The 18,997-nt window shown below is 51.3% G+C and overlaps 2 protein-coding genes across 4 annotated transcripts; both read left to right on the forward strand.

Moving 5' to 3' along the window:
- Nucleotides 1-229: 229 nt before the first annotated feature.
- On the forward strand, nt 230-8,937 carry P2RY10 (P2Y receptor family member 10). Of its 3 annotated transcripts, XM_086850428.1 has the most exons (3): nt 262-419; nt 487-904; nt 5,976-8,937. In XM_086850428.1, exon 3 carries the CDS (start codon nt 5,978-5,980, stop codon nt 6,998-7,000), a length of 1,023 nt encoding a protein of 340 aa, XP_086706554.1. In that variant the 5' UTR covers nt 262-419; nt 487-904; nt 5,976-5,977; the 3' UTR covers nt 7,001-8,937. The 3 variants fall into 3 exon arrangements, with proteins under 3 accessions (XP_023781912.2, XP_086706554.1, XP_086706553.1); XM_023926144.2 differs by having other exon boundaries at nt 230-904; XM_086850427.1 differs by lacking the exons at nt 262-419; nt 487-904 and adding an exon at nt 3,814-4,151.
- Nucleotides 8,938-12,130: 3,193 nt separating this feature from the next.
- LOC147650587 (putative P2Y purinoceptor 10) lies at nt 12,131-18,135 on the forward strand. Its single transcript, XM_086850413.1, has 2 exons — nt 12,131-12,845; nt 15,953-18,135. Exon 2 carries the CDS (start codon nt 16,003-16,005, stop codon nt 17,116-17,118), a length of 1,116 nt encoding a protein of 371 aa, XP_086706539.1. The 5' UTR covers nt 12,131-12,845; nt 15,953-16,002; the 3' UTR covers nt 17,119-18,135.
- Nucleotides 18,136-18,997: the final 862 nt, after the last annotated feature.

Genomic DNA, 18,997 nt, shown 5'->3' on the forward strand with positions numbered 1-18,997 from the left:
GGCTTTCTGAAAATCCAAACTGGGGTAAAGCTGCAGCCCCTGCTGTGTATTTATCCCCTGGGATAAGGTGAGGCTGGATCCGTGCCCGTTCCTTGAAGCAATGTCAGAAGTGCCACCCTTGGGCATTGCTGGCAGGGTGAGTGAGTGTAAATCGAGTCGGGGATTTATTTAGTTCAGGAGAAATGTCAGGCAAGGCTCACACTGTGCTAAAAAAAGCCATTGGGAAGTCAGACCTCATGTGCAGGAGGATCGAGCTGGAGCAGAGCACCCAGCAGGTCCTCACCCCCAGGGGCAGGAGGGGACAGCAGGGCTGAGCTGCCAGGCAGGAGCGGGCAGAAACCTCGGGAGCGTTCCCATCGTCTGCTCTGCTTGGAGAGGAGGAAGAGCTGGAGAGGAGGAAGAGCTGGAGAGGAGGAAGAGTTGGAGAGGAGGAAGGATTGGAGAGGAGGAAGAGTTGGAGAGGAGGAAGAGTTGGAGAGGAGGAAGGATTGGAGAGGAGGAAGAGTTGGAGAGGAGGAAGGGTTGGAGAGGAGGAAGAGTTGGAGAGGAGGAAGAGTTGGAGAGGAGGAAGGGTTGGAGAGGAGGAAGGGTTATCCTGCACCAAACTCCCTTGGGATCTTCCCACTGGGTGCCAAGGCAAGCCGGCAGAGCCACAGGACAGAAACCACCTGGGACAAAGGCACGTAACCCCATTTTGGGGTCACTGTGGGGACACCTGACCAGGACTGGGCTGGCAGGGCTGGGAGCAGGGCTGGAGCCACAGCCCAGCACTGGCAGAGGCAGCACCTTTTGTGGCACCTCGTGATGTCACCCAGGTCCCCTCGCTGGTGTCAACAGTGGTGCAGGGGACATTCCACTTCCTCCTGAGCACTCGGCTGCGCTGAGCACGGCTCTGCCTGCCAAGGTAAGGCTGCTTCAAACCCTCTCCTTGCCGTCCAGAACCGCGCCCCTGCTGCTTCCTGCAGAAATGTCCCTTTCCTCCGGCTTTTCCTTGGGGGTGGCTCTTGCCAGCAGGAGATTTGTGGCACTTGGAGCCCTGCACACTCCTCGTGTGCCAATGCTCTGGGTGTTCAATGCTTGGAGGAGCTCGAACAGCAGCTGCTGTGCCTGCAAAAATAAACGTCAGGCGTGGGCAATTAGCGATGCTCCACCAGTGTCATTAACAGGGATAATTCCTGTCTCTTGCCTGATTCCTCTGGGAATATATTTTATTTTAAAGTCATACTTGACAGTAAGGGCAACATGCAAATCTGGTTTTTCCAAAGGGGATTTTTATTGCCATAACATAAAATCCATGTGCTGCCCATCTTTGTGCCATCTAAGGCTCTATGAATGAGCAGCAACAAGAGGAAATTGGCAAGAGTGAGGGGACATAAAATGACAAAAAATAGCAGGATTGCTTGGACTTGCTTTTGCTAATGAAAATCCTGAGGTGGTTCAAAATCTTAATCCAGACCACAGTCACTGCTGTGGATTAAAACTTGACTTCATGGGCTGAAGGTTTTAAACTGGACTTTGTGCTGTACTTTGTAAAAGGTGCATTTCTGCTGGCTTTGCTTTCACGTGCAGCAGCAGCTCAGCTGTGCTGGGAGCCCAGCAAGCATCCTGTGGGGTGGTCACAGCCAGGATTTAGAGTGGGTGGCCCCTGAATCTGAGATTTCTGCAAGTGGATCCAGAGGGAATCTCACAGCAGGCGAGTCAGGATCTGCAGGAGGGCATTCCTCAGCAGGCTGGAGCAGGAGCTGTGCAGGGACAATGGGGACTCTTTTCAAGGGCATATTTTTGGTGTCAAGTAAAAGTGAAAAGACTTTGTGAAAAGTAAAAGACTTTGGCCCAGGTGCTAACATCATCAGCCATGGGAATTCCATCCGTGAGGGGAGTGCATGTGTGGGACAGCCCTTTCCCAGCCTGCAGCCAGCGCCCTGAGGAGGCTGTTGGTGTCTCTGCTGGAGCTGCAGGAAGGACTTCCACCAGTGCTGCAAAACGAAAATACAGCAGAGAGCCCAGACCCGCTCTTTTTCTGTGAAAGAGAGCCAAAAAAAGCACCTTTAACTGTAGAATGTTCCACTCCGAGTGCAGAGGTTTCACTCCGGTGTCACGGCCATGCACTGAGAGCAGAGCATGGAAATGTTTGTGCCCCAATCAAATCAATTAACCTGGCTCTGGTGGGCACCTCAGACAGAACCAGGACTCTGGAATGACATCTCTGTGCTTCTCAGCCTATCCAGAGGAACATCTTTTGCCAAGGAATGCTATGCTGAGTTTCCAAAGCTCCAGTAATAACATGCTCACTTCTCGTGTCCTTATTGCAACAGCATCAGGGATACAGAATCTCACAGAAATATAGAAAATAGTGGTTGGATCTTGGTGTGTTTATTTGATACTGTTTTTTTTAAAAAAAGATTCATATTCTGGAAGCAATGTTGCAGTGGGAGCCACCTCTCTGCAAGATGTAAGTGAGCACTAATAAAATCTGCTGGAGATTTCAGTCTTCTGCAGTCTGTGCTGCGCACCCACCAGGCAGTGAAGGACTTTGGAGATGGAATTTTAGCACCCTCAGTGGTATCTCAAGTGTCTGCTTTTGTGCACAAGTGGGAAGAGAAGGGGTTGGTGTGGGATTAAGCCTCAATCTGAGCCAAAGTGACAGGAAAGGCAGAAATGCAGAAATCTTGTGGTGCCCTGTGCATGTCTGGGTGCATTTTGATTAAGGAGATGGTTTAATCTCATTATGTTTTTATGGCTTTGTAATGAAATCCTTCATCCTCAGAAAGGGCCCTGCTGATGAGCCAGCAGACACCACCCCATGCATATTAATTATGGTAATGTATTAATTGTGTGCACTGCCAGCCAGGTCACCCTGCTCAGACCCTGAGTTCCCTGAATGCAGAGAGGGATTTTCTGACTCCAGGGCATCCACCTCCTGTTCCCAGTCTCTGAGTTAGATCTGCTGGGGTGGTGGGGCTGGGACATCACCTGCAGGATGGGTTTTATAATCTCCTGGCCCCAAGGTTCACCAAAGCTCCATGATCTCCATCAAAGTGCAGCATTTCAGGACTCCTCTACCTGCAAACTGAATCATAGGATCACTTGGGCTGGAAAAGACCTTTAAAGATCATCAGAAAAGATACCAGCAACCAGGCTCACTCCTGGGAGCATTTTTTCCCCCCTAATATCAGTTATTCAGCAACACTGGATGTTTTCAGTTTGGGATCTTCCTAAATGATGGCACAGTGGACTCAGGAGAGCTCCCACTGCTGTCACTCACACAATGCCTGGGGGTGAGAAAAACAGCTGAAAGAGAGCCAAGAAATGAAATTCGGATGAACTCTGACCCCTTGTGGACAATTAGCAGATGAAGATGATGGAGGAGGGGGGAGCTCTCCATGCTCTGGGCTCCCCCAAGGCCTTGGGCAGGGTTTGTGGCACCAGAGAGCCAAGCTGAGCTCTGGGATGGAGGGTGTGCCCTCAGCATCACCCCCGTGCTCCAGGGACACATCCTGGACACAGCATTTTGCCCTAAAACCTCTGTTCAGAGCCCAGTTTGAGCCAGCAGACCTCATCCCATCACCCCAGCTGTCCTTAGTGCCACATGAGTCACAGAATAGTCGGGGTTGGAAGGGATTAAATTAGGCCTGGCTGTATTTAAGAACCTTGATAAGCAAATTGGCTGCTGTCACTCATTGGACTGAAGAGAATGCATGTACTGGCCAGCATTTAATTAGGTAATTAACTATAAAAGTGTCTTTAAAATCTAACATTTTGCAGATGTACTTAATCCTGTGTGGTTTTAAAGGCCATCCAGCAGCTGTGTCTGAAGGAGCAGCAGGCAGACCTTCCAGCTTTGACTTCCAAGGAAAACCAGGCAGATGAGGACTTGAAAAATGGTTTCTTGGCAAAGGGAGAGGTGACCTGAAGGGACAGAAGGGGCAGTGGGCTGTGCTTTTACCAGAGACAAGGCCATGGCCAGCTGGAAAAGGATGAATTCCCGAGCAGCAGAAATTCCCAGCTCTCCCAGGAAAAGGGCTGTATCCCACACCCACCTCTCTGAGGGGAGGAACACCCCCATGCTCAGCTCCAGCCCCTCTTCACTCCCTGTCCTGACAACTCCAGGGTGGAGAGCAGGAGGCCTCCACTGCTGCTTCTCAGGGCAGGTAAACCCGTGAAGGAATCTTTCTTCTGTGTTTCCATCACAGTCTGAGCCTCTCCCTCCTCATGGGCCTGCTTTGGCCTCATGGCAGGGCTGTGGTGTCCTGGATGGGGCTGCTGGGATGGGGAACACGGAGCAGAGCATCCTGTCCCATCCTGTGTGTGCTGAGGGGATTGGGAGGGACCTGGAGGGACAAAAGCAGCTCTGAGGTCCAGCATCTTGGTGAAGGAAGGGGATGAGCCAGAGATCTTCCCAAAGGCAGCACTTCCCTGATGCTCAGAGCAGCTGGAGCTGCTAAAGCTGAGGCTGCTGCAGGAGATAAACATGCAGACCTTGCTTTTTGGAGTTTGTGGGAACGTGAAAGAGAAGCTGAGAAAGAAAATCATCTGTCTGGGGAGCCTGCAGGAGCAGAGTTACAAGGCCCTGCTTGTTGCCCGTGTCCCATGTGGGACTTGACTGCATCCAGGCGTTTTGGGGGCTGAATCCCAACCTTTCCATGGCAGCCTGGAGCAGAGTCTGGATGAGCTGCCAAATGTCAGCACCACAACGATTAAGAGGCTGAAAACAGAACTATTTGTGCTCAGTGTCACTGAGAGCTCTAAACTCAACTCCTTTGGTAAAACGAAGGGAAAAGCTTTAGTAACAGAGTAGGAGTTACTAATTTCTACCTACAGAGACAGTTTTTCTGGCAAATGCTCCTTGCAGGAAATGAGTCAGAGGAGTGAATCAGTCTGCAGTGCCACATGAAGATGATTTTCAGCTCTAACCATTATATTCAACATGGGAAGGAATCACTGTAATGAAAATTATAACCCTGAGAGGAAAGCCCCGATAAAACCCAACTCCTCCTGCCTGTGTTGCCTTGTGGAGGACGAGTTACCAAATTTACTGGTCCTGGTTACAAAAGCTGGCAAGAGAAAGGTGGCCCAACACTTCAACACGTGGCATTTTGCTGATGGCCAAGAGGCAGAAATTGGCAGTACCTAAAAAGTAAAATTATCTGGCGGAAAAAAGAGTCAGACTGGGGCTGCCATGGTGATGAGAAATAGAAGCTGGTGGCGTGACCAGGTCTCTGTGTGTTCCAGCTGCTTAAATACATTAACAGAACACTTCAGGAGCACTGGCTGTGTTCACAGCAGTCACATTTTCCAAGCCCACTCTCTGCTACCCTTTTGCATGTGCTCTGTGCCTGTAATACCAGAGGAAGCGGGTCCAGGAGGTCCTCTGAGGGGCTCAGAAGGCCTTCCACCCACATAATGCCCAACACAGCCCCAGATATCCTTGGAAGTGTCCAAGGCCTGGTTGGACAGGGCTTGGAGCAGCCTGGAAGTGACACAGTGACACAGTGGAAGGTGTCCCTGCCCATGGCAGGGGGTGGCACTGGATGGGTTTTAAGGTCCTTTCTAACCCAGATCATTCTGTGATTCAGTGCTTGACACCCACGCTCTGAGCGTTGGGCCGTGCCCATGATGGGGGCTGGGACATGCCCACCTTTCATCCGTGTATTCCTGCCTTGCTCCCAGAGACCAAACCACAGGAGATCTTGAGGAGATGGCAAAGGATGGGCAGCTTCTCCTGCTGCCCTGTGATCAGTGTGGCACAGCTTCACTTGTGCTCCTGGGACTGACACACCAGGAATGGTGTGGTGTTCCCTGTGGGAACAGTGGGATCTCTGACAGGGCAGCTCTGAACACGATTCCAGGATGTTTCATGTTTCAACATTCCCAACCCTCTGCTTCGTGCTGAAAAGCCACATGGGAAATGCAGAAGTGAGCACTGACAACTCTTGCAGTGTCTTTGCCTTCACGTCCCGTTTTTCTCCCCACAGGAATGACCCACCCACCCTACACCACCACAGCCTCTTCCAGCAACCCAGTCATGACCCAGAGCAACCAGAGCTGCTCCCGTCAGGACATCACCTTCAAGAGCAGCCTCTACGCCACCACCTACACCCTCATCTTCATCCCGGGGCTGCTGGCCAACAGCGCTGCCCTGTGGGTCCTGTGCCGCTTCCTCAGCAGGAAGAGCAAAGCCGTCATCTTCATGATCAACCTGGCCGTGGCCGACCTGGCCCACGTCCTGTCCCTGCCCCTGCGCATCTACTACTACATCAACCACAGCTGGCCCTTTGGGGATGTCCTGTGCTTGCTGTGCTTCTACCTGAAGTACCTCAACATGTACGCCAGCATCTGCTTCCTCACCTGCATCAGCGTCCAGCGCTACTTCTTCCTGTACCACCCCTTCCGAGCCAAGGGCTGGAAGCGCCGCTACGACGTGGCCATCAGCGCCCTGGTCTGGCTCGTGGTGGGGGCCGCCTGCGTGCCCTTCCCCATCATGAGGAGCCACGGGCTGGGTGCCAACACCACCAGCTGCTTTGCCGACCTGCAGGTGAAGCCGATCGACAGCAAGGTGGGCACGGTGCTGATGACCGGCACCGCCGAGCTCCTGGGCTTCGTGGGCCCGCTCATCATCATCTTAGTCTGCACGTGGAAAACAAGAGACTCCATCCGGGGCTTCCATATCCCACAGGAAAACAGCGGGGAGAGGAGGAAGGCCCTCAGGATGGTTTCCATGTGTGCCATTGTGTTCTGCGTGTGTTTTGCTCCCTACCACATCAACTTCTTCTTCTACATGTTGGTGAAGGAGAACGTCATCACCGACTGCTTCGTAAGCACCATCACGCTCTACACCCAGCCCTTCTGCCTGAGCCTCGCCAGCTTTGACTGCTGCTTGGACCCCATCATCTATTTCTTCATGACTTCCGAGTTCCAGGAACAGATTTCCAGACACAGCAGCATGGTCATCCGGAGCCGGCTCATGAGCAAAGAGAGCGCCTCGTCGATGAAGGAATGAGAAGAAGGCCACTTGGAAGAAACAAAAGTATTTCATATGAAATCTGAGACTGGTCTGGGATACTCCATTACCGACTCCGTTGTGGAAGATCCTGCAGGTTTATCCAAGGGTGTTTTGTGGCAGTGGAATTTTTAAAGTTTATAGAAGATAAAACCTTGTCTAAGACTGGTGTGTTGGAATCTGGTGAGTGACCCAATCGATGAGGCTGTCCCCTCCCTGTGCCACCCCCAGCTGACCTCACTGGACTAGACAATACACAGGAAGGAGTGAAAAAACTTTGACTGGGAAGTGGTGGAAAAGTCCCAGGCTTTTTTTTATTCTCGCAGTTGCAGGCTCTGTGATCAAGCCAGAGACAATCGCACATTCATACACTGACTTCTGCTGAAGGATCTCCTCTGGGAAAACCACACAAGAACCTAAAGCTGGCCAGGAGCAACCAAAGGACCTTGTGGTTTGTGGAGTGGGGGCTGTGGACAGGTGAAGGTGTGCAGGTGGTTTCCATGTGCTCCTGGGTTTGGTGCACCCCACTGGTCACCAGTGACCTCTGCTCCCCCTTTCCTCACTCATCCTCCTGCTCTGCTCCTCCTTTCCCTCCTCCCAGCTCTGTTTGCTCCCTAATTGCTGACACATCCCAGAACTTGCACCTGCAAATGGTGTAAGACCCTCTGCAAGACAGATTCTCCTCAAACATCCAGAAGTTGGCACCTTCCCTTGCTCCAGGTGACTTTCCTCCCCTCCAAGCTGGCAAGGGGGACATGGGCAGCTGGCTTTTGCCTTTGGACCCCTTGGGGCAGGACCATGGTGGTCATGGGGTCAGTGCAGGTGGGTTTGAAGGTGCTGATGGTACCACTCAGGTCCTCACTCCCTTCCATGCGTGGTCCAGAGGTACCTGAGATGAATCTGTCCCAGAAAAGCTCAGCTCAACCTGTTCAGTTGATGAATCTTTTAAAAAAGAGAGGAGCCCTTGCCAAGGTGATTTTACTGATAGACCAGAAGTTAAATTCATAAATTATTGTGATTTTTTTTCCACCAGGTCCTGTCATGATCCTAATGTTTACATTTTTAGGTAGCTATGCAAAGCAGCAACAAGGAAGGATTCATTTACCCCTCATTTTTAATTAGTTACTGCTCTTCAGCCAAGTCCACCCACTCTGTAACTTCAAGGGTATCTCGTGATACCTGGGGATGGATTTGGCTGAACCATCACCAATTTATTGCCTTTGGAAATCAGTATATTTTCAAAAGAATGCGAAAAATTTGTAAGGTCTTGCAACAGTTGCTACAAAACCAAAAGAAATACCAGAAACACTTGCTATGTGTATTTTAACTCCAACCACTCAATTCCACTGAGTTAAAATGTAACACAGACAAATATTTCCTGTATATTGTGTTTTCCCACTTCTCTGCTTTACAAAAAACAAAGGGAAAAACCAAGGACCGGGATTTAAACAACAATTCCCCTCTAAAAGGCAACGACACTGACACAAACACAATAAGCTCTCCTGGTTCTCCTCCCAGGTGTAAGAAGATGATTTTGGGCTGAGTAGGATGCACTGGAGTCGATGGAAATGTTCTCTCTGATGTCACTGACACAAGAAATGTTTACACGCTGCAAGGAGTCCCCTTCCAAAGGCAGAGCTGACCTCACACAATTCAATTGTTGTCAGTTCAGCAGTCTCTCATAAGCTACACTCTGTTTAAAGTTGTCAGGGAAGGAGACTTCAGTTTCAGTGCTTGTTTTGTGAATTTTTATAGACCTTTCTAAGCCTCCAAGTGACTGGGAGCTGTTTCCCGTCCCTTCACTTTCGCACCCTTCTCCCTCGGTCAGGTGAAAACAAGCTGAGGGCACTTACGGGAACTCTGTAGCTCATTCTGCGGGTTTTACTTCCCAAGAACTGATGCTCAAAAAAAGAAAAATAAAGGCTGTTTTGCAAACATCAGCTGAGTTTTGTAGTTATCACTGGTACCTGGAAAACCGCGTGGGATCAGCCCCTCCTGGGATCAGGGTTCAAGCGAAGGAGCGCAACTTTTATTATTCTTAAACAGATTTGTTGCTTGTTTTCACTCTGAGTAGAGGCCATTTATTTAATTTTTGATTCTACCACACTTCTATTAGATTTAGAAGTATTTTGAGGATGGGAAGGTGTCCTAGGTAGTGGAAGATGGCATGGGAATACCTGCTGCAGCTGCTGAGTGTCCAGGAGTGACAGCAGCTCTTCTGGCCAAACCTTAGCACGGATTTGGTGTCTCCATCAGGGATACCATTCCCCATCTCCATGATGACATCCTCAAGCAACTCTTCACATTTTCCTGCCTCACTCATCCTCTGAACTCCTTTAGGTTCTCCAAAGTGCTCCTTTTCCATACTGCAGCCCCAGCCTGTGAGGAAAAGTCACCCACTCAACCCTTTCAATCCTGTGGTGTGCAGGGGATCAGATAACTCTGTCTGAAAGCCTCTTCTGCTGTGGGGGAAAGGGCCCTGCTTTTGGCTGGGGAAGAGATAAACCAGCTCCGTGGGGCTCAGCTGCCAGGTGAGGTTAAACCTGCAGGGAAAGTCAGTCAGGATGGGCCAGCCTAGAGAGCAAGAGCTCAGAGAGAGATCAGGGAAAACCTGAAGTTTTCTGGGAGTCCAAGATGATCCAATCGGCCTCCACAAACCCACACCTGAAATCCAGACTCTTCAGTTCAGGCCTTCCAGAACCTCAGTGTGCATCTCCAGAGAAGGAAACAGGCATTCCAGTGAGGAGGAGGAGGAGGAGAGCATTCCAGCTGCCTTCCCAGCTGGCTGGTGCTGGATCTGACCCAGGACCTGGGCTGCAGGGGCTGCTTTGCCTCACACAGGCAGAGGCACAACAAAGCTGGCTCAGGTTCCTGTAATTCACCCCATTTCCTGTGACCAAAAAACATGTTTATTATTTTGACAAGAGGAAATATAATTTCATGATGTTGCTCCTGGATTATCTCTTGTGCTTGTCCTGCTGCTCAGACTCACAAGTGGAAAAAATACTTTTCCTCCTTTTTGGGCAGACACAAAGAAACTGTTTTAACAGACATGCCACAGAAAGGCAGAATTGAACCAAATCAAGAGGTTTGGTGCAGCTCCACAGGGGTGTGAAAGATGGATCTGAAGGGCTCCTGGGGCTGGAGCATCTCACCCTGAAGGGAACTGCTCAGGATGGAGACGTGGTGAGGTCTCCAAGCCACCTGCACTGGCACTGTGCCCGACCCCGAGGCACAGCCCTGGGCAAACACATTTCTTTTCCTCTACAACATGAGCCATTCACCTTTTAGCAAAAGGAAAGGTGTTTCTCTGCAGTGCTACCCCATCCTAACCAGGAGCAGATGTCTGCTACCTCCTCTGCAGCTTGAAAGGGCCCTCCCATCCATGAGAACAAACATATTTGGAAAAATCTCCAATTTAAAGCCTTTCTGCAGCTTCACGTTCTGAGCTGCAGAATCTTGCAGTATCTCTTGCTTCTCTTAAATGAAATTACCATCTCTCTGCCCAGAGGAAAAACAAAATATGCTGGAAATGCAGGATAACAACTCCACGGTTCAAAAATATGAAACCACTTCATTGCACTTAAAAGATTTTGGGGACGACTGGTGTGTTTAAACCAAAAACGCTGGGTTTGTGGATTAGACAAAGGCTTGGCCCAAAAAGTAAGGGAGGCATTGAAAATTATTTGCTGTAAAATAAATCAGAGCTTCCCAAAATGCTGTTGCTGCACAGAGCTCTGTGTGGCAGCGAGAGGGACAATGAGCTGGGGGCTCACCCAGCCCTGCTCAGCTCCCTGCACAAGGGTGAAGCTGCTTTGTGTGAACAAACCTCCTCCTCCCCCTGCTTTTCATACATCCTTCAGGTGCATCCTGTCAGATATTCTCAATGCTGAGTGCTTGAGAGATGCTGATCATCTGCATTTGGCCCCCTGCCCACAGGATACCAGGCTGTAGGAGAAGAGAACTTTATCTGGAGGCCTTAGATAAAGTCTCACAGTTTTTTAAAAAGTTATTAAATAAGTTCCTTTGTGTCTTCTGCCTTTGAAAGTGGAGCATTGCCAAGTGTGAAAAGCATTGGGGATGAGCCAGAGAAACAGAAATGCTGAACAAAAACATGCTCAAGTTGGAAGAGGAATGGAGAGGTTGATCCGTGTGCATTGAAGGATGATGCCTGAGGTTTGTCAATCCCTCAGCTTTTCATGGCCAGGAATGTTGGGATCTTCTGCTAAAGTTCTCCAAAAAGCCAAGGAGCAGAGGAAGGGCTCAGTTTGGTTACAAAGCCCTCTCTTGGGTCTGACATCCACTGATCTCCTTCCCCAGCAGCACAGCTGGAAACAAACACCTAAAAATAGGGCTCAGGGATGGCTGGATACACTGCTGCAGACACAGAAATAGGATGTTCCAGGCAGGATATCCTGATAAAACAGCCCCTTCACTTTGGGATTAACCTCTGCCCTCTGGAGAGGGACAGGGCACAGTGCCAGCCTCCCTTCTGTGGTCCCTGAACGCTCCACAAACACACGAGTGCTGCTCCTTCTTCCCAGGATCTGCACCAGCTGCTGGAAGAGAAGGAAAAACTGGGAGCGACAAACAGCTCTTGCATCTCCCAAATCCTTGCAGATGAGAACCATGGGGATTTAGGGTGCCCAGAAAAGCTGAGGCTGCCACATTCCTGAAAGTGTCCAAGGCTGGACAGGGCTTGGAACTACCTGGGATAGTGGGAGGTGTCCCTGCCCATGGCAGGGGTGCTGGAATCAGAGTCTTTAAGGTCCCCAGTCCAAATCACTGTCAGGTTCCATGATTTCTTGGCACAAGGAGACCTGGCAGCTGAGTGAGTGGCAGAACTCCTGATCCCAGCCCCTGAGCTCGTAACTAAAGTTGATAAGATCTTCCTCCTTTCATTTCTCTTCCATAGTTCTGTTCCCGTTAATTTTATGAGAACCTTTTACAAAAAATAGGGTAAGAATATTTCTGTTTTTACAGGAGGGGAGAGTTGCCAACAGCCAAATTATCTGTACAAGCCCTGTGCTGTGAGCAGTGACCCTGGATATCAGGTAAAACTGCTCAGCTGGAAAAGAGGCAGCTCAGAAGAAGTCACACCATGAAATCACACCACTTCTTCAGCAGTGCAGAAAGGAGATCATGCTCAGCAGGCAGAAAACCAGATGAAAGCTCTCTATATGTGCAATTATATAGGAAGGGAATTAAAGGAATTAAAGAAAAAGATTGGGAATGACGCACATTACGGGATTTTTAAACAACAATACTTTGTGAAAATCTCCACCTTAAACCATCACATTATTTCAGGAATAAAGTCCAAACCCTCCAGCTTTAGCCTGCAGCCTTGATAGTCTGAGGCTAACCAAGCTTCCAAGAAAATGAGGGAAAATTACTCCCTTCCAGTAACTGACACTGGCAGAGCGCTCGGTTTTCCTCCAGCGAGAACTTATTGGGAGGTTGCTTCTGTATTTTACAGCTCATCCCAGGCAAAGTGACGGCGGAGAGGAGCAGGAGCAGCCGGAGGGAAGGGCAGCATCCCCTCCCACATCCCCGCTGCCCAGAGGGGACCGAAATCCGCGCTCTCCATCCCGGGGCACCGGCACCAAAGGGCGTCATCGCTGCACCCCTTTGGTGTGGAAAAGAGAAACAAAATACAGGATTTCCTGCTCTGCAGCCACCGGACCGGGCTGCAGATGCCGGCAGGATTCCGAAAACATGTGGAAGTCGAAGGAGGAGGCGCTGGGGCTGCTGAGAAATCCAGCGGGCGATAAAAGCAGGGCTCCGGCTGCTGCTGCTGCTCCCTAGCGCGGCTATGACCCCCCCGGAGCATGGGAAGCGCAGGAAGGTGAGTGGAATTTCTGCTTTTTTCTTCAGGACGCTGAAACCGGCGCAGTTTTAGCGACTTTATCGCTTCTTTGTGGTTCAAGAGATGGTATCGGGCAGGAGCTGGTGCAACATCCTCAGCCGCTTCTGCTGTGCCCGCAAGTTTGTCTCCGAGGGTGGGTGAGAGGGGCCGGTGCTTGGGACAGGCTGTGGTGTTGAGGAGGACGTGGGGGGAGGCTGTTTTAGCCAAAAAACCTCAATTTTGTCCTTACTGACAGAGGCTGCCATAAGCCACCGGCTCTATTTTCGCATTTCCTATTACTGTTTGTTTGTTTGATTAAAGAAACAAAATTGTTTCTTGCAACCCCAGCCTCCAGTAAACTCCACTACTTAAACCAAGACCTCATTTCAAGCCATAAATGGATTTATTATTATTTTTTTTTAATTTTTTTTTCCCCCAAGCCTGCAGGGAGGCAGCTCTGCCCCCACGCCCCAGCTCAGAGGGCTCTCCCCAGCCATGCCTGGAGCTCAGCTTCAGCCTGGGCTGTCCCAGCAGCCCATGGAAAAGATGAGGGCGAGTTTGCCCATGGATGGGGAGCTGTAAATGCAGGAACACCCCGGTGGTGTGGGGCTGGGTGGGGCACGGGCTGATTCACAGGAGCCGGGCGGTTTCCAGCGCTGACAGTCACATTCGCCTCCAGGAACACTCCAAAAATCAACCCCTGGAGCTCCAAGAGCTGCCTCGGCCTCCAATTAATTGCAGAGTTTTTTGATGTTTAATGAATGGCGGAGCTACAGTCGGTGCTCTGACTCCTCGGGCACTGATATTGGGCTCCCTTCTGGAATTTCAGCTGATTAAAACTCAGCTTTGCCAAAAAAAACCATAACCACACTCCGTGCTCCTGCTCCGTGTTTAAATGTGTGGATGAAATGGGAAAATAATCAAAGAATGTCAGGAATATTCTATAGAAGATTTATAAAGGCACTGAACAAAACTTGAGACAGAGCCTGCAGGAGCATCTCTGTCCTGACACCACCAGCAAAGCAGGGGGAAGCTGGAGGGACATGGGGCAAAGGGAAAACTGGAAAACAATAAAAAATGTACAGCTCCACCTTCCCAGGAATTGTTGTAAAGAACAAGCCTGGCCTGACCCCAGCCCAGGGTGGGGATCTCTGGTGCTTTCCTGCCAGTGGCCTGCAGAGCGCTGCCACCCAAAGCTATGGGTACCAGGAGTGTCACCCAGCCCTCCCGCCAGGAACAGGCACTGCTGTGCTCCAGGGAAAGTCAAAAACACGGAGGAAAGCAGCAGGGAGGCTCCCCATGGAAGGAAGAGGTGTAGGATTTGGGCTGAGCTGTGTGGCAGGGACAGCAGGGGCTCTGTGACCTTTTCCATGAGCCCACCCCAAGTGCCACCTCTGTGACGGGACAGCTGTGACAGGAGGTGGGAACAGCTGCATTCCCCAGCCCTCCCTGGCAGTTTTCCCTCTCTATTTTCTGCAGGGATGTGAAGACAAGTCCTGCCACCCCTTTCCCTGGGTTATACAGACTGAGTGCACAAGTCCCTCGTGGGTTTTTGGGCAGGTGAGGAGCACAGAGGAGCTTTTTGCCAGTATTCCTTCAGCACAGATGTTCCCTCTCCCCTGCCTTTCCCAACTCACAAACAATGGAGCAATCACAAACCTCTGGCACAGTCGGCAGCCGAGAGATGCCCTCACTCAGCAGCCCCAGTTCCACTGGAAAAACAAGGAAAAGCAAGAAGGCAGATTGGGAAAGGCTCGGTTTGGAAAGCAGGGTGTGAGCACTGACCCTGCTCACATCAGAGGTGAGGCTGGGGATGTATTTCAGATATTTGTCTGTGCATAAAAATATAAAATATCTAAAATGAGGGCTTCCTCCTGAACCTGAAAATGTGGTAACCCCACCAAGGAGCTGCCCAGGTGAGGGGGAGCAGGATGGAGGAGACTTCATCCTGTACTTTGAAGCATTGGGATGGATTTGCTCCTGGAATTCCATCCCTGTGACAAGGACCAGGCTCTGGGAAACAGCACTGTGGCTGCTTCTTAATTAATTACTGCTGATGAGGGGCTGGGTGACAGTGACAGGAGGTGCTGAGGGCTCTGCTAGCCCCAGCTCCAAGCAGGGAAGGGCAGGGAAGGCTCCATTTCCAAGGGGAAAATCCCACTGCTCATTACTGACGATGCTGCAGTCCCATGGTTTTTATCCTGCTGCCGCCAAATCCTCTCTTCCCAAAAGAACAGATCCTTTCCCATGGGATCTGCTCATGAATGGCAAAATCCATCACCTCTCCAGAGAGCAGCAGGAGCACCTGAACTCCCCATGACCCTCTAATAAATCCCCTGAGCACTGGGTGAGCTGGGATGGGTAAATGGAGGAGAAGAATTCATACTTCAACTAGAGAGGAGTTGTATTTATCTCCCTGCATGTCCTGAGCAGTTGCTGAAGGATAATTCCTGCTGCTGGGGGATAATTCCTGCTGCTCCAGCACGATGCCTGCACAATGTGCTGGGAGTGCTGGAATTGAGTTAGCAGGACCAGCAGAGCAACTGGCGTGTGTTTGGCCAGTTATTAACTTATAAATGCAGCCTTAACTCTGGAGCCAGAGCTGATGGATCTGTCTGCAGCTCTCCCCTGGCCTCAGCTGCCTGGGGATGTTAATTATTGCATTTGCTGCCGATTCACATCAGATCCCTGCACGGATCTGCAAAGACAATGCCTAAATCCATTTCAAATCCCTATTTATTTACAGTCCAGCTGCAACTGCTTGTAGATGTAGAGCACCAATTTGACAGAGTGTGATGGAAAACTTGATGAAATAAAAGTGGTCCTGGAAAACCCGGGGAGCTGCAGAAGCTCTCTGGCAATCAAGAGATGGATGTTACAGAGCTCAGGGTATTTGCTGTAATTGGGGAATCTCACGAGATCCCACAGAGCACCTCTGCAAGGGGAGGGTGGAGGATGCCTGGAATCACTCCCTGGGAGTGGGGTCACCCTTCCCACCACGCACATTGGCTTGCACACACACCAACACACAACTGACTCTTCTGTCCTAAAGCACGCTTGCTCCATGCAGAGATTTTGGCTTTACAGCATCTTTTTACTCACTCCAGAACCCCTTCCCCTGCCGTGACTGCCCCATGAGCAGAGAGACCCGGCGAGGATGGAGAGCAACACGTCCTCTGGGAACTGTTCCTACCCCCAGATGTCCTTCCAGTCCACCCTCTACGCCACCACCTACACCCTCATCTTCATCCCGGGGCTGCTGGCCAACAGCGCTGCCCTGTGGGTCCTGTGCCGCTTCCTCAGCAGGAAGAGCAAAGCCGTCATCTTCATGATCAACCTGGCCGTGGCCGACCTGGCCCACGTCCTGTCCCTGCCCCTGCGGACTTACTACTACATCAACCACAGCTGGCCCTTCGGGAGCTTCCTGTGCCAGGTGTGCTTCTACCTGAAGTACCTCAACATGTACGCCAGCATCTGCTTCCTCAGCTGCATCAGCATCCAGCGGTACCTGTTCCTGCTGCACCCCTTCCGAGCCAAGGGCTGGAAGCGCCGCTACGACGTGGCCATCAGCGCTCTGGTCTGGCTCTTGGTGGGGGCTGCCTGCCTGCCCCTCATCATCGTCAGGAGCCCAGCCCTGTCCAACTCCATCAACAGCTGCTTCTCGGACCTGGGTGTGAAGCAGCTCAGCCCGGGGGCCGCCATCGCGCTGGTGACGGTGGCGGAGCTGTTCGGCTTCGTCATCCCCTTTGGCACCATCGCCTGCTGCACGTGGAGGATGTGGCATTCCCTGCGGGAGGGCCCCACGGCGCTGCAGGACGCCGGCGAGAAGCGCAAGGCCCTGAGGATGGTCCTCATGTGCGCCGCCGTCTTCTTCATCTGCTTCACCCCCTACCACATCAACTTCCCCTTCTTCATGATGGTGATCGAGAACGTCATCCGGGACTGCGCCGTGCACCGGAGCACGCTGCGCTTCCACCCCATCTCCCTGTGCCTGGCCAGCCTCAACTGCTGCCTGGACCCTGTCCTCTACTACTTCATGACCTCCGAGTTCCAGGCGCAGCTGCTGCGCCACGGCTGCGTGGCCCTGAGGGCTCGGCTCCCGCCCCGCCGGAGCAGCGCCTCCAGCACCGACAGCGCCCACGACATCCGTGTCAGGAAGAGGAATCTCCCTCGCCTCAAGTTCTGGTCTCTTCCCAAGTTCTTTGGCCAAATAAACAGCATGGACATCCCCCCCGTGCCGCCCGACGAGCTGCTCCTGGAGTCCATCTCCTGAGCGCCAGCGAGTCCTGTCCGTGCAGGGGATTCCCAGAGCTGCAGTGAGGAAGGCCTGCTCTACTCTCCAAATCCCTCTGGAATTGTCCTTGTGTGCTGCAGATGCCAGGACCTGACCCATCAGGACGTTGTGATGCCGGAAGGTTTGCTGGTTGTGTTGTTGCTGCTGGGGACTCTCGTTTTCCGTCCCCTCGAAAGCCGTTGTTGATGCCGAGGTTCCCCGTGCTGAACCGGGTGTTCAGGTGCCTCCTTTCGGGTGTTTCAGTGCTTCTGCATGTTTGCTGTTTTGGGGGATCCTTCTGAACCCCAAGCTGTGAGTGAGAGGCTCAGCCTTGGCCCAGCTCTGGGGTTTTCAGCCCTGATCCTGGGCAGCTTCAGCCACCATCACCTGGAGCATCCACCACACCCACAGGGCTCTGGGTCAGGATCCCTTCATTATCTCCACATAAACTGAACTTTTTCCACTACAAAAATCCATCACTCGGGTCCAATCCAGCCTAAGCTGGACTGCAAGACTATAACCAAGCAAAGAGTATTAACCAATATCACATCAGTGTTATAAAGGAGGGTTCAATCAAACTGGGCTCAGCTCACTCTGCTGGAAAAGGCCCCCAGAGCTGAGCAGAAGGATCCACCTGGCTCCTGGGAGCCACAGGCGCTCAGCTGATTTGGGGGGATCAATATTTGGAAGACAAATTATGACAGATATGCCACAAGCAAAGAGGGAGATGTGACACCTCCCAGGGCACATTAACTCACAGAGCTCTGGTGTGAGCTGCAGAAACAGGGACTTGTCTTTGGTGTCTCTTGTGTTGTCATTGGGAGTCTTGTGTTATTTGTCATGTTCCTGACACGTGTGGTTGCACTTGAAGATCTCATCCAAACCTTCAGTTTTGCTTTGGACACCACAAACCATCCCAACCCTCACCGGGTACTGAAAGAATTTACAAAACTGACTCAAGTACACCCTGAAAGCTTCAAACTCCGAGGAAATAAAATGATCCCAGTGTGTGTTTGAGCTTCAGAAGTATTATTTTAAATGCTTGGAAATATTCTCATTATGCCCCACATCTGCTCTCAGAGCAGTGACACATTTTGGGGAGGGCACCCCAGTCTGGGGCTCAGAGAAGCCTCAAAGAGTGGCCATTCTGAGGTCTCCTTCTCCCAAAAATCCCTCAGGGAATTTTTTAAGTAAACCTAGGCAGAGAGGGATTGATAGAAAACAGCTTTTGCCATGATTTGATGCACATTTCCGCCTCATGCAGCGTTTCTGGGAAGCACGGAATGGGTACTGAGGCTGGATGGGGGAGACCAGACAGGAGATCCAGACAAACTGGAGGAATTTGCTTTGGTACTTAAAGTGTGCCAGAGACAGGCAGAAAATCCCAGGAGCAGGCAGAAAAGCTGCTGCCCTGGGGCTCATTCTGTCCCAGATCTCCTCCTCCTCTCGCAAAAATTATAAATAACAAAAGGCCATGTTTTCTTTGTTTGCTTGGGGGGGGAAGAAAAAAAGAGCTTTCAGTGCTGGAAAAATGCTGTTTCAGATGGCCCAAACCCAGCAGAGTGTGGAGGCAAAACAGGAAACCCAAGGAAACCTCACCAATGCCAGGACTGGCTCCGGGCAGCTTCCACAGACAGGTAAAACCACACCAGCAGGATCTCCACCAGGACTGTGCCTGTTCCTTTTTGGGAATGGCACAACCCCGAGGAGCTGGGCTGGACCTCCAGGTGGCCCTGAATGACCACAGACAGGTCATTTATAAGCCCCCCTGAGCAACAGCAAACCCTGGATTGTGGCTCCAATTTTACTCCACCGGCAGCAGCAGCTCCAGGTTTCCCAGGAGCTCCAGTTCCCACCGGGACTTTGCCACTTTGTTTTC

This window comes from Cyanistes caeruleus, chromosome 14 (genome assembly GCF_971803275.1).
Source record: "Cyanistes caeruleus chromosome 14, bCyaCae1.hap1.1, whole genome shotgun sequence".
NCBI lineage: Eukaryota > Metazoa > Chordata > Aves > Passeriformes > Paridae > Cyanistes > Cyanistes caeruleus.

Bases quoted from the DNA above. Each gene is read 5' to 3' on its own strand.
- LOC147650587 (XM_086850413.1), top strand. From the start codon at position 16,003: ATGGAGAGCAACACGTCCTCTGGGAACTGTTCCTACCCCCAGATGTCC.
- P2RY10 (XM_023926144.2), top strand. From the start codon at position 5,978: ATGACCCACCCACCCTACACCACCACAGCCTCTTCCAGCAACCCAGTC.